The 15,967-nt window shown below is 41.5% G+C and overlaps 1 protein-coding gene across 1 annotated transcript in view; it reads right to left on the reverse strand.

Annotated features, from left to right (window-relative positions):
• SLC13A4 (solute carrier family 13 member 4) overlaps nt 1-15,967 on the reverse strand; it is a 107,004-nt gene that overhangs the window by 75,015 nt on the left and 16,022 nt on the right. Inside the window, exon 3 of the mRNA XM_077469207.1 lies at nt 1,500-1,636. Coding sequence (XP_077325333.1) covers nt 1,500-1,636 — 137 coding nt within the window. The remainder of the gene's footprint in view (nt 1-1,499; nt 1,637-15,967) is intronic.

A 15,967-nucleotide genomic window follows, 5' to 3' on the forward strand; every position in this document is an offset into this window, starting at 1 on the left:
GGACAGTCCCTCCAAATAAGGGACAGTTGGGAGCTATGCCTTATGGCCTCATGCACACTGGATGTTTTGCTAACTCTCCTAGACTCCTTTCCTTCTGGCAGCAGCGTTTTGGCAGAAAAAACATTTGACTCCTGTAACACGTTTAGGCGCGTTTAAGCATGTCAAGCAGTTGTAGACATGTGCAAAAGAATAGACTAGAAAAACAATAGAACAGAGTAAAATAAAATATAATATATGTATATCACATTTTATTCTATTCTGTTCTATTGTTTCTCTAGTCTATTCTTTTCTATGATTTTCTATTCTATTCTAATCTTTTCTATTCAAATTTGATTTCAGGCTATATGAAATTCAAATTTTGGCAGATGTATGTATATATATATATATATATATATATATATATATATATATATATATATATATATATATATATATATACAGAGAGAGAGAGAGAAAATATCTTATATTTTATTTTGTTCTATTGTTTTTCTAGTCTATTCTTTTCTATTATGTTCTATTCTAATCTTTTCTATTCAAATTCAAATTCATTCTATACGAAATTCGAATTTCAGAAGTCATCTTCCGAAATTCGAATTTCGTATAGCATGAATTCAAATTCGAGTAGAAAAGTTTAGAATAGAATAGAAAAGAATAACATAGAAAAACAATGGAACAGAATATAAAAAAATATTTTATATATATATATATGGAAATGGGGTAAGTGTGGGGCCCAGACTACTGACAGACTGACCCGAGGGGGGGGGGGGTGCCGCCTGTGACCCGGCAGACCAACCGACCGGAGGGAGGGGGGTCTGGCAGCTATCCCCGTGACCTGACCGGGGGGTTGGGTGGAGATACCCTGTTTCCCCTAAAATAAGACCTAGTGTGATTGTCGGTGATAGCTGCAATAAAAGCCCTACCCCCCAAATAAGCCCTAGTTAAAGTCCTTGTAGGTCTTCTTTTCAGGGTAGGGCTTATTTTTGAGGAAACAGAGTAGGGCTTATTTGGGTGGTAGGGCTTATATTGCAGCCAACACTGACAATCAGGCTAGGTCTTATTTTAGGGGAAACAGGGTAGGTGGATTGTTTGCCAAAAAAAAAAACACTAGCTGGCACTGCCCCAAAGGCTAACATGGCAGGAAAAAAAAAAACGCCAGATGCACCTAGAAGCAGCAGAAGAAACATCCGGTGTGCATGAAGCCTAAAGCAGCAGAAAATTTGAGAAGAACCAAATAGCTTAGTAAAATAATTTCTCAGATTCCTCCTAATATAATTTTTAGGAGGTATTAACTTCATTTGCTAGCTAACAATAATCATAGACTAGCACAGTGATGGCGAACCTTGGCACTCCAGATGTTTTGGAACTACATTTCCCATGATGCTCAACCACACTGCAGAGTCCTTGAGCATCATGGGAAATGTAGTTTCAAAACATCAGGGGTGCCAAGGTTCGCCATCACTGGACTAGCATGTCTCAGACATGGAACTATATATACTCACATGCCTGGTTTTGCCCCAGATAACATGACCATTCTTAGGGCGATTCTTTTATGAAGGTTCCACTTCTCCACTGACGCAGCCAGGCAGATGACTCCCATAAGCAGTAGCGTTGTATTCTTAAAATATTCTGCAGCCACCTACAGGAAGAAACTATTATATTGAAGTAAATATTTTAAGTGGACCCAGTAACTTCTGCATAAACACATTCCTGACATGCCATAAAAATAATACACCAACAGTATCAGGTTTTAAACAGCTGTATTAATTAGAAAAATGTAATGCTTGTATTCCAGTGAGTGACTTTCCTAGGCTGAGTGGATTCCATCAGTCTTCTGCAGGCAGTAGGAGGCATTTCCTCAGTCTTCTCATCTGACAGCGATTTTTTTGCTGTCCACCCCTTCCTGTCCTGGCGACCCCCTATTTCTTATGGTGTCGCACAGGGATAGGAATAGAGAGAAAATCTCCCCAATAAGAAATCACAGACATAATTAAAACCTGAACCATATTTTTTTTTCCTCGCTCTTCTTGTAAGTACATTAATGTATTAGTTGATTTTTTCAATTATCTGTCTGATGTTCAAGCACCGTTATAAAAAGTGTGAATGGAAAATCATGATGATAAATGAGCCAGTGAAATTTAATGAGCTTTAATTTATCTTTATTTCAGCTGAACACAAGTGAAAGTTGTTTTCTTCTTCTTTTTTTTTCTTTCTTTCAATGATTTAGAAAAAAAATGTGATTACCATGTAGTCTAATGGGAATTTGGATGGTTAGCGTGTTTTTTGTGTCCAAGGAAAGTGGTGTCTGGGATAATTAACTTAGAGGCTTTTACAGTAAAGTCAGTTCATAAAGAAGACCACATGAATGCTGTAAAAAAAAAAAAAAAGCATTGAGACTGCCAGATAAATGAAAGGAATTAGGAACATATCATTCTTCATATTACCAGCTGGGAGATCTGGTTGGAGAACGTGTTTGCACATCAGAAATTCATTAATATAATGGGCTCCTGTGATTGGGTGGAACAGTAAATAAGCCTTTTCTGACTAAATTCTGGGGAAACCAGAGCTTCGGGGAAATTATTCAAAAACATGTGTACTGAGTAACTGCATTTTCTGCTCATCTCTATAGAGTCAATACAACTTTAGAAAAACAAGTGAAAGAGATCAATGTAATACAAATATGGAAACTATAATGGTTTTGGGGCAAAGTTTTTTCTTTTAAGAGACCCTATCGCCAGACTGTTCAATAAAAATATATATAGACATTACCTGTAAAAGTCCTAATAGAGTTGCTAGGTGCAATCATCTTGCATGTGATATCAGCAGCCATATAAAAAGGTATGTAGGAAGATGATGGGAGGGGCTGAGGAGCTGGGCCAGCATAGAGAACAATTAAACACTCGCATTCAATTAGCAATAGCAGGAGATTTTGACCGGCTCTCTATGGAGTCGGTTCACATATCTCCGCAGCAGGCCCCTTTGTTTAGCACAAAAACACTCTGCATCTTTTGGTCCATTTCAGGTCTGAATTCAGCCCAAAATTCGGGCTAAAATTGGACCTGAAACAGTGAACCGGGATGCACCGGACCCCTGCTGTGAGCTGCATGAGGCTCATATGTGAACCCAGCCTCAAAGGAGGAGAGGACTATCACATGTCTAGTGCTATCCCCACAGGAGCCGTTAGATATTGAGTGCTCCTACTCCTGCACAGCCAGGCAACACACATTTTCAATGCTCATTCAGACATAAGGAGTCAGTCGATGAGCTTGTTTTATTGGGGAAAACAACTTGGATAAGGTATAGGGATTATGTGATGCCCAACTTGACTTAAAATGGTGCTAAAGGCAGAAGTTTTTTTTTTTCATTCTATGCATTAAGATGAAAAACCTTCTGTGTACAGCAGCCCCCCGAGCCCCCCTAATACTTACCTGAGCCCATCTTGATCCAGCGATGTTGCATGAGAGTCTCGGCTGCCCGGGGCGCTTCCTCCTCATTGGCTAAGACAGCAGCAGGGTGCCATTGGCTCCCACTGCTGTCACAGTCAGTGAGCCAATGACGAGAGAGGGTGGAGTCACGGCACTGTGTCTGAATTTAAAAACGGGTCTGCAGCTCTGCTTGGGTGCCCCAGTAGCAAGCTGCTTAATGCGGCTTAATGCAGGGGCACTAAGTAGGAGAGAGGGGCCAGGAGCTCCGATGAGGGAGCCCGAAGAGAGGAGGATATGGGCTGCTCTGTGCAAATCAACTGCACAGAGCAAGTAAGTACTGTATAACATGTTTGTTATTTTTATACAAAAAACAAAACTAGACTTTAGTGTCACTTTAAAGAACAATGATGAGGACAACATTCTTTCTACGTGATCCAGAAAAATGAACATGCACTTGACTGTTTTCCCTCTGGAACAGCAACAATCTCAAAGAAATCCCCCTGTACAGGAGCTCTGTTTCCCACAGTAGAATTGTAGCAGAATCTCATGTGCAGGAGCCCTATGTCCCCTTTCTCAAAAAAACAAAAAACAAAGCAAACAAAAAACAGCAAGCCTAACTGCTCAGCAAAATGTCCCAGGGCAAGTGATTGGGTCACAGCTAGCACAGTTCCAGAAAATCTTGCTTTGTTATTACATCTGGCAAGTTTAAACCTTTCTGCCAAGGGGGGTGTAGAAGTACTCACACTGTCCCTGGAAAGCCTGCTGCCCTGAAGAGATGACTGTCCAGGCCTCCTACTGTACAGGTCCTTCTCTGTAAGCCAGGGTGTCTATCAACATGGGATAGTGGAGATGCCTCAGTACTTCTTGCTTTCTCAGCTCCCTGCCTGGCAGAGTAGGGTTGCCACCTTTTCTTCATGCCAAACCCGAACACTTTAGTGGCCTTGAACACCTTTGGGTGTCCTAAGGAGAATAGTAATGTGGTGTGCATAGCGTGCAGTGGGTGTGACCAAAATGCTCTTGCTGACATCATCGCCCCACCCCACAATGATGCCAAACCTGCCCCCAGACAGCCGCCAACTGCTCCCGGATGGCAACAGATTTGTGTGTGACTATCTTGATTACTTGGGGAGCCACAGCCTGGTCTGAATAATGTGTTTGGGTTTCAGTCTGCCTGAAACTTGGACACAAGATTCAAAACTCGGACTGTCCGGGTGAATCCAGGACAGGTGGCAAACCTAGGGCAGAGCCCCCATCAACCCAAGGTCTCCTTCCAGTCTACACAACATAGCTTCCTCTTTTAGCTTACTGCCTGGAGGCTGAGCCCTCCCTCAACCTGGGGTCCCCTCCCTCAACCTGGGGTCCCCTCCCATTCTCCTGCCAGGCTCCACAATATTTAAGGGCTGATTCAGCCAACCTGACAGGGCCTTCTGCCTGAGGATTCGCCAGCTTGCAAATTAATAGAAAATAACACTGCATATAAGGTTTTAAAATATGTGATAGATATATAGATATATATATATATATATATCTATATATCTCAGCTTTTACCTGCAAGTTGGTAGTATGTTCAGAGTCTGAGTTTAAAACAAGCAGTAGCAGGGGTCCGGTGCATCCTGGTTCATCATTTCAGGTTAGATTTGGGTTGAATTTGGACTTGAAACAGACCAAAAGACACACAGGGCTCCTGTGCAAATTTGCGCGGGAGCCGCAGCAGGGGGCGGTGCCCCTGCTCCTTGCATTACGGGCTGTCACTGACCCCAGGCAGATATAAATGGCACAAAATAATACAGCTCTGTAATCATGAATACATTAATGATTTTTTATTCTTATGAGGAAGAAGAAGCACAAGAAGCCAATAAGTTAATGACAAGAAGCATTCTGATAGGTGGAGAGAGCAGAGATGAGCTCATCACTGTGCTGCTTCTCCTTTCACTGTCCAGTCACCGGCTGGGGCAGGGCCAGGGCCAGGATTTAATGGGATGAATGATGCTGGCTATTAGACTGAGGATATCTAGTTGCAGAAGAAAAGTACTGTGGGGGAAATTTTCGAATTGAAGGTGAAACATTGCACAAGCTGATTTTCTTATTTTATCTTTTAATGGGATATTCATGTTTATCTTGTTTTTTGACTGGAGCTCTGCTTTAATCCTTCTTACAGTTTGCTTTGTGAGTCAATGACTCAATGTTTCGTAGCTATCTGTAGAGATATTTGCTCTAGGGTCATCTTGTGTTTCCAGGACAGGTCCCCTTGCACAGATCTGCCATTATAAGAGTTCTTCAGTAGCCTTGGTGACGTGTTTGGCAGTCCTACCACCTTTGCCCCACTGGGATGACCTCATTTCCCAACCCCCACCCCTCCTTTGATTCATGTGCAGTTATTTCTAATAAAACACTGCTTATTTCGGTGGGCTGGAGTCCCGTGGCCACAAGCTGAAAGGCTGCATTGTGTTTCCTGATCCCTCTGACACCCCACTGAGGAAGTGAAAGTTTATAATGTTCTGCCATCTACTCCAAACAGACCATGTGCTGCCTGTGTACAAGGTGACAGCCAAAGGCAGGGGATTTTATTTATTTACAATCTGCATAACCAAAAGCTTAAAACTTAAAATACAAACTAGGTAGGAAATGTTTTCATTTTACCATAAGAATGTACGGTAACTAATTGACCATGCAATGATATTCCTCCTTTTCTGCATCGTAACCTGTCCATGCACATTACAATCAGAATGAGAAATCTACCTAAAGCATATCTAAAGCCAAGACTTTATTTTCTAGTTTTGGGTAGCGAGGGGAAATGATTAAACCATATCATTTTTTCTGTGTTTGTCCTGGGAAGATTCACTTCACTTTCTTTTCCAGAAACACAACAGGAAGTAAGAGAAAATCTCCCCAAAGTGAGGGGGGTGGGAGGAACCCCTAGTTAGAGAGTTGTCACCAAAACAGGTGTCCCCTGTTTTACCCTGTTCAAGTGCGGTCATGTTCACACCGATCCAACACGAAAGTTGCACGACTTCTGCGACTTCGGATCTGATTTCCATGTGACTTTAATGAACAAGATCCGATTTTGATCCAACATTGAGATGAGTCCGAATGGATAAAACCTTGCGCCAAATTTATCAAATAATTTTTTTTTAAACCTGCGTGGGGTCCTCCCCCAAAATCCATACCAGACTCTTATCTGAGCATGCAGGCTGGCAGGTCAGGAAAGAGGGGGAGGTGAGTGAGCACCCCCCCTCTTGACCCCATGTTCATGGGGACAAGGGCCTCTTCTCCACAACCCTGGGCTGTGGTTTTGGGGGTCTGCGGGTGGGGGGCTTATCGGAATCTGGAAGCCCCCTTCAACAAAGGGGCCCCCAGATCTTGCCCCCCATGTAAATGAGTATGGGGTACATAATACCCCTACCCATTCACCCCCAAAAAAAACTGTGTAGTGTAATAAAAACATGAGATGATTTTTGAAAAGTCCTTTATTAAATATTACTAATGTCCCCCATGCTCCAACGTCAATCAGAATGTCTTCCTCCGCTGCCGCCACCAACCTGCTGAAAAAAAAAGATGCTCCTCCTCTGATGCTGGCTCCCGTCGCTATGGGGCGTGGCCAAGTGGTGACCTAACCCGTAGACCCCACCCCCTTGTGATGTTTATGGGTTACATTCAGGCTGGAATTCAAAAATCAATATGTTTAGTATTTCCTGCGCTATGGGGAATGACTGATGTACTTAGACTGCAGCTGTGGTAAAAAGGTGTGATACCTTAAAGTTCAATTGATATATGTATCCAGAGTGCTGTCTAAACCTGTGCACTAAAATCAAAATGTCCCTTTATAATCAATGTTCAAAACATCAAATATATATGTATAAATATTGTGCAAAATATTAAACAAGTGCAACATCAAAGATTTAACGATCATTTCAGTCCATATGTAAATAAGTGAATTCTTACTAGTCTTCATAAAGTGCAATTGGTACTTTATGTAAACTTGTGCCAGTGATAAACAAAAAAAGGAATTGTACAAAAGAAGATGTGCCGTTCCGTGCGCCGTTCCGTGCTCCCCTCCTCATGTGTCCCCACTCACCATATATTGGTGGTTCAATCGCCTTTTGCTATAGGAAGGAATTAGCTTCTTTCGGTTTTCCAGCAGGGCAGTGTATTTCTCAGATGAATATATGTAAAAAAAATCATGTGGTATCCATAGAGTAATTCTCTGTGTTATTATTAAAATTTGATAAAACACATAGGTAATTCACTCCCATGTAAGAATATTAAAACAAGTGTAGCAAGGTCCCAGGCCTCTCGTCAGAAAAAGCTCTGATGGTTTTCCCGACAGAATTCCGACAGAGTTTGGCTCAAGCTGTCTTGCCTACACACGGTCACACCAAATTCCGATCATTTATAACGCAGTGACGTACAACATGTATGACGGGACTAGAAAAAGGAAGTTCAATAGCCAGTAGCCAATAGCTTCTGTCTCGTAGTTGAATCTGACCATGCGTGATTTTTGGCGTGTCGAAATTGCATACACACGATCGGAATTTCCGATACAAAGTTTTTCAGTCGGGAAAATTGAGAACATGCTATCAATTTTTGGCTGGTGGAAATTTGGACAGCTAAATCCGATGGAGAATACACACGGTCACATTTTCCGATGAAAAGCTCTCATCGGTCTTTTCTGGACGGAATTCCAATCACGTGTATGCGGCATTATGAGAACCCACAGAGCCAGGGACAGCTGACATCCTTCTGTATAGAGTAGGTTGCAAGGCATACTGGGTGTAATGTAAGGTAGATTCATGGGTGCCAAACACTTCTTGAATGCAAAGAGATTTATTTTCTCTTGAACAGAATAGTGGGAGAGAGGGTTTAGGGCCAGGACAGCCTTAGGAAGTTATAATGTCAATTAGCAGACTCTGACACTTCTACAGGTACACAGCCATGCAGGGAAAGACACCACATCTGCATGTGTAGGATCGCTGTTTCCTATGGCAACAGTCTTGGAACAGTTCCTAACACAGATAGCAACAAACTCCTTTACTTTTATACAGTGACTTCTTGTAAACTCTCAGCCCACTGAGCTTCCAGTCTCTCTCACTAGACTTGCTGATTCACTGCCACTGAATCCCGTGAGCTCTTCTAATCTTCTTACTTTAGGGTTGACCAACTCATGGGAGTTGTATTATTAAAGGCAAAATAGCTGTTCACTTTGCAAGGGAGGTTGCACTCTGCAAGGGAATTTGTCCAAGAGCTTATTAAATGTGGTGAAGTTTCTCCTTACAAAGAATACCCAATTGCATGCAAGGAAAAAAAAAACAGCATTTGTGCATACACATCATTGGATGATGGAAGTCAGCAGAATGGCCGTACTCCTCACAGGATAAGATAGGTGGACAAATGGCGAGGCTCTCAGGCTCCACCATGGGACTCCTCCGTGGCCCTGGACCACTGTTCCTTTTTATATCCATAGGAGCAGTGGGTCAGACCCGAATATCCTGCCAAAAGAAAAAAACGGGAACTAAGTTAACCCTAGACCTCCTCCTAGCCCTAGCCCGGGCAGCACCTAACTAGTTCATTTTAACCTCTTTACAAGCAGATCCTTTAGGTCCTGTATGTTGCAAGGTGGGGCCTCCATGGATCAGACTTGTTTTTTTCAGCACAACCTACAAATGCTTGATTGAATTGAGATTTTGAGAATTTGGAGGCAAAGTCAACACCACAAACTTGTTGTTGTGTTCCTCAAACCATTCTTGAATTCATAAGAACAGGCCACCTTCTTCCATTGGGTGGTCCTTTTCTGACTCTCACATTCCCATTGTAGGATATTTTAACTGTGGACACAGCTCAGCATGGGCACCCGGACCAGTCCGTTGCACAACAAACTGTGATGCACTGTGTGTACTGACACCTATCTAAGGTAACCAGCATCGACTGTTTCAGCAATTTGAGCTACAGTAGCTCTTTTAATTCGAAATCTTCTCTTCTGATTGGATCAGACTACACGAGCCAGCTTTTGCTCCAAAGGTGCATCAGTGAGCCTTGGCCATGCATTACCCTGTCGCTGGTTTGCCAGTTCTCCTTCCTTGGACCACTTTTGGTAGGTTCTAACCACAGCAAATCAGGAACATCCCACAAGAGCTGCAGTTTTGGCGTTGCTCTGACCCAGTCATCTAGCCATTACAATTTTCTCCTTGCTAAAGTCACTGAAATCCTTAAACTTGATTCTACTTTCAACACATCAACCTCATGGACAACATGTTCACTTGCTGGCTATTATATCCCACCTACTTTCAGATGCCATTGCAATAAAATAATCATTGTTATTCACTTTGATTGTCAGTGGTCACAATGTTATGGCTGATTGTTTATATACTGTATGAACATATATAATGGATAAAAATTTTACATACGAAAATAATTTCTAAAAAATGAATGTATAAGATTATTATATCAAGAGCCCACATTTCCTTTACCATCCGTTGTGTTTGTTATAAAGAACTTCAGTGCTCTTTTTGACTATTAGCTACTTGTTTCGTGATATTATTTCTCCCCAATATTTGATATGTTTGGTGAATTATTTTTCAGATACCAAAGTAATATCAGCTCTTGGATTCCATCCACTGAATGAATATTGATATTAAAGCTGAACTCCAGGCCAACAGCCAAATACACAGAAGAAATACTAATAATGGGGACCTGTAGTTCTAGAAGAGCAGGTAATTAATTTATGCCAGGTTCATAAAATATGCTGGTAAAATAAATGGCTGGGTTTTGTGGCAGAGGCACCAGTAATGCTGGGTTTAATCATCACCGCTGGGAAGCTCCATACAAAGGGAAGAAGGCCAAGGCCTAAAAGTCCAGGTCATTATCTGTCTTATGTTATTTCTGTGTAGAAAATAAACAGATCAAGCTTTGAAAAAATTCCCAGAATGTAATATTCAGCCATGAGTGCAAAATGTAACTCCAAATACGGATTAGTTTAACACACTGTCCAAAAGTTGCAAGAACTCAGAAATCAGGCCTAAAGCCACAGAACAAAAATTAGGCCCCCCAGTGACCCTGTGCAGAAATTAGTTGCAGATTTCTCAAAGCATTGCCGTGATGTCTGATAAAGACTAACAAAAAGCATGCCAGAGTTTATTACCCCAGCGGGTCTCTATGGATCTTATTGCTACAGCAAGATAGATCAGTTTAGGTGGATTGGATTAGGAGAGTTTCCTTCTTTAATGTATCTAAAGTAAAACTTTTTTTTCGTTTTTGAATCGAGTAGAGAAAGTTTAACCACTTCAATACTGGGCACTTTCACCCTCCTCCTTCCCAAACCAATTTTCAGCCCCCCACCCCGAGTCAATACTTTGTAGAACCACCTTTCACTGCAATTACAGCTGCAAGTCTTTTTGGGGATGTCTCTACCAGCTTTGCACATCTAGAGAGTGACATTTTTGTCCATTCTTCTTTGCAAAATAGCTCAAGCTCTGCCAGCTTTGATGGAGAGCATCTGTGAACAGCAATTTTCAGGTCTTGCCACAGATTCTCAATTGGATTTAAGTCTGGACTTTGACTGGGCCATTCTAACACATGAAACATATAAATACAGCCCTCACAAACATACTAAATGGAAATAAAAAAAAATATATGTGAAAAAAGTTATATATAAGATGAACTGACACAAAGTCCAAAACAAATCACTAAAGGTGCTCCAATCCAAAGTGAATGAATAAAAACTTCAGATGCACAACACCCCCTTAGGAGTCCCCACTCACCAGATCCACATGACCCCCAACTTTTCAGTCTGGAGGGTCAGTTAAGGCTTGGTATGGATGTCTTTAGGATGGTGTGTGGAAAGCCAAGTCAGCAAATCCAGGGTTCCTCAATGAAGAGTTTGAGCCAAATAGACACGTACCCAGAAGTAAAAAAAAGGGGGAACTAATAGTGAAGTACCATCAAAAAATTGATTTATTTGAATAAAAGATGGGTACTTACAAAATGAAGGGATTAAACAAGCATTAAGCATGGAACAGATCGTATGAAACCATCGTTAGTAGCGTGCGTTCCAAATGACCGGAACTGACGTCAGTATTCCCGGAAGCAGCGTCAACATTTCGCCCTCCCACAGGGCATCATCAAGGTCCTTCATGATGCCCAAATACATTTTTTGATGGTACTTCACTATTAGTTCCCCCTTTTTTTACTTCTGGGTACATGTCTATTTGGGGAAACATTGACGCTACTTCCGGGAATACTGACGTCAGTTCCGGTCATTTGGAATGCACGTTTGGAATGCACACTACTAACGATGGTTTCATACGATCTGTTCCATGCTTAATGCTTGTTTAATCCCTCCATTTTGTAAGTACTCATCTTTTATTCAAATAAATCATTTTTTTGATGGTACTTCACTATTAGTTCCCCCTTTTTTTACTTCTGGGTACGTGTCTATTTGGCTCAAACTCTTCATTGAGGAACCCTGGATCTGCTAACCTGGCTTTCCACACACCATCCTAAAGACATCCATACCAAGCCTTAACTGATCCTCCAGACTGAAAAGCTTTGGGTCATGTGGATCTGGTGAGTGGGGACTCCTAAGGGGGTGTTGTGCACCTGAAGTTTTTATTCATTCACTTTGGATTGGAGCACCTTCAGTGATTTGTTTTGAACTTTGTCTTAGTTCATCTTATATATAACTTTTTTCACATATATGTAGCACTAACCCCCGAAGGAACTGCTGAATTTTTCTGGGCTTACTGATTACCTCCACCAGCTCGCACTCGTTGTTCTTGTCTAGGGGTTCCCAGGGTTGATAACCCAGTAATTGTAGAGACCGACACTTGAATCCCTTGTTAGGATTTTTATTTTGCGTAAAACAAGTGAACAAACTCAGTCTCTAAGTTGGTAATAGAGGGTATCAGGGTAAAGTTTAGCTTAGGTGCTTGGAACTGCTGACTTCAATAAAAGTCTCTTTCTCTGTACACAATCCAGGGAACAGCCCCTCACAACTGGATCCTTTAACTGTTGGATAAATCCTTAAGTTTGGGTTTAGCAGCCAACAGGTAATTCTGGGTTTTCAAAGTCTCTCACACAGACTTGGTTGGAAACTTAGTTACAACTGGAAGGGTAGAAGTAGGAACTTTTCTTACTGTACCAGAATCTTTCAGCCGGTCCAGCGATACCGTAAGAATTGTGGATTTAATGAATGTCCCCTGCTTTAACGTTCTCCACAACTTTATCTCTGGTGTGTTCCTTGGCCTTCATGATGATGTTTGTTCACTAAGGTTCTCTAACACACCTCTGAGGGCTTCACAGAACAGCTGTATTTATACTGAGATTAAATTACACACAGGTGGACTCTATTTATTAATTAGGTGATTTCTGAAGGCAGTTGGTTCCATTAGATTTTAGTTAAGGGTATCAGAGTAAAGGGGACAGAATACAAATGCACGCCACACTTTTCACATATTTATTTGTAAAATCTGAAAACCATTTATCATTTTCCATCCACTTCACAATTATGTGCAACTTTGTGTTGGTCTATCACATAAAATCCCAATAAAATACATTTAAGTTTTTGGCTGTAACATGGCAAAATGTGGAAAATTTCAAGGGGTGTGAATACTTTTTTTTTTTGTATACAGTGGGGAAAAATAATTATTTCCCCTGCAGATTTTGTAAATTTGTCCAAAGAGACAGACTATCAACCAAAAATCCAGAAAATACATGATAGAAATGTTATAAATTGAGTTGCAGTATAGTGAGTAAAATAAGTATTTGATCCCAAATCAAAACATGACCTAGCACTTGGTGAAAAAACCCTTGTTGGCAAGCACAGAGGTAAGACCTTTCTTCTAGTTGGTTGCCAGGTTTGCACACATCTCAGGAAGGATTTTGATCCAATCTTCTTTACAGATCTTTAAATCCTTAAGATTTCTTGGCTGTCACTTGGCAACTCGAAGCTTCAGCTCCCTCCATAAATTTTCTATAGTATTATGGTTTGGAAACTAGCTAGACCACTTCATGATCTTAATGTGCTTCTTCTTGAGCCACTCCTTTGTTGCCTTGGCAGTATTTGTTTTGGGTCATTGTCATGCTGGAAGACCCATCCACGACCCATCTTAAGTTTTCTGGCTGAGGGAAGAAGGTTCTCATCCAAGATTTTATGATACATGGCCCCGTCCATTGGCCTCTCAATGCAGCAAAGTCGACCTGTACCTTTAGCTGAGAAATAGCCCCAAAGCATAAAGTTTCCACATCCATGCTTGACTGTAGGGATGGTGTTCTTAGGGTCACAGTCAGCATTTTTCTTCCTCCAAATATGGCGAGTCGAGTTAATGCCAAAGAGCTCAATCTTTGTTTTGGTGACAACAGCACTTTCTCCCAATCTTTCTCTGAATCATTTAGATGTTCATTGGCAAACTTCAGACAGGCCTGTACATGTGCCTTCTTGAGAAGGGGAACCTTGCGGGCAATGTAGGATTTCAATTAATGGTGGCGTATTGAGTTACCAATGGTGTGTTTTGGACTGTGGTCCCAACTGCCTTGAGATCATTCACAAGCTCCTCCTATGTAGTTCTGGGCTGATCCCTCACCCTTTTCTCATGATCATCCTTACCCCATGATGTGAAATCTTGCATGGAGCTCCAGACTGGGCGAATGATGGTTATTTTTTATTTCTTCCATTTGCGAATAATCGATCAAACAGTTGTCTACTTCTCAGCAAGCTTCTTGCAAATGGTCTTGTAGCCCTTTCCAGCCTTGTGCAGGTCTACAATTTTATCCCTGAAGTCCTTTGACAGCTCTTTGGTCTTGCCCATGATGGAGAGGTTTGAATGGAAGAAAGAGATTCTATGGACAGGTGTCTTTTATAAACATAATGAGTTGTCGTTAGGAGCACCTTCTGAAATTGACTGGACTAATCTGTATACCACTACCACATGAGCACATACTGTAGCAGGTCTGTGGGAACCAGAATTATTGTTGGTTGGTAGGGGATCAAATGCTTATTTACTCACTGAACTGCAACTCCGTTTATAACATTTGTGTCATGTTGACACTCTTATTTATAGCCACACCCACAACACTACACCTCTTTTTTAAACATGCCTTCCCCTCAAACCATTGGTCACAGACATTTGGAACAACAAGCAAGGAGTAAAGAGAGAATGAATAGATTTCCATTATGTTGTTGCTTCATGGTGTATGGAATGCAGTGTGGGATTAAGATCAGCCCCAAAGTGTATGTAATTGGCAATCATTACCTGAACACATGCCCACGTTCCAAGCTCTTGCACCCATTGGAGCCACGACTGTATAGTTCAACTTTCAGGCATAAATCACTCCACCTGACAGTTCTGGTTTCTTTCATTGCTGGGTGCTGGAACGCAAAGAGCGTTCCAGCACCTGGCACATCACTACCACTCTACTGATTAATGATCACCAGGGTTCAGCATGCTTTTTTCAATAGCAAGGCCCTCTTAAAAAGTAGTGAAGGTTTGTTTAAAAAAAAAAATTGAAAAATATAATAATACAAATGTGAGTGTAAACATATAAACTTAACTCACATTTTTAATTTCAGTGAGAAACTTGGCATTCACTTTCATTCACAGTGCAAGGAGTAAGTAGTAAGTAATGCAGAGTTCTAAGATCATAAGTAAGAACCACAGCATTCAGGGGTCAGGAGCAAGTAATGCTGAGTTCAAAGCTCAGTAGTGAGTAATGTAGAATTCTGGGGTCAGGAGTAAGTATTGCAAAGTGCAGGGGTCTGTATTAACTAATGTAGTGTAAGGGGGTCAGTAGTATATAATGCAAAGTGTGGGGGCAATAAAAAGTATTGCAGAGTGCAGGGTCAGTAGTAACACAGAGTGATGGGGTCAGAAATAAGTAATGCATAGCGACAAAAGGCAACCATAGACTGTCCCTGGGGAACCAGGACAAATGGCAGCCAAACCATGGAAAGATTTACCCTCACCCCATGTTTTGGTGAAAAACATAAAATTTCAGATTTCTAATAAATTCCTGTCCAAGGGACAATGGTCAACAGGACAACTATAGAGGGATAATTTCTTGAGCGGAGACACAGACAGCAGTAAAAGTCTGATAGGGGTTCTACCCTTCTGTGATGAACCCTCTGTCCTCAAACAGAACTAGAACCATCCCAGACTCTTCAGCCCCCAAGTCACCAGACAACACCTCAGTGTAGGGTAAAAACCAACAGAGACTCTTTCCTCCACCCTTGGAAAACACGGCTGGGTAAACTGTCCAATGACAATAGACACACAGGTCAGGTGTGTTCAACTTCTCATCAGTAAACAATCTTATCAGCAGGGGGGCTGCTGGAGGAATCCCCCCTCCCTCCATAGAGATAAACATCCCATAATATCCAAGGCAGACAGACACAATAGAACATTGGAATACAGCCACACCCCAAACGATCACAGCAAAGAGTCCACAACAAAATGAGACAATATACAATATATACATATATACAAGATTGAGTCCGATTAGTACAGATCAGACTGGATTTCTCATTCACCTTGCAAAGAGTATTGTTCCCTTAAAAT

Source organism: Lithobates pipiens, unplaced genomic scaffold (genome assembly GCF_037356315.1).
Source record: "Lithobates pipiens isolate NorthernLeopardFrog02 unplaced genomic scaffold, aLitPip1_a1.2 Scaffold_8, whole genome shotgun sequence".
NCBI classification, from domain to species: Eukaryota; Metazoa; Chordata; class Amphibia; order Anura; family Ranidae; genus Lithobates; species Lithobates pipiens.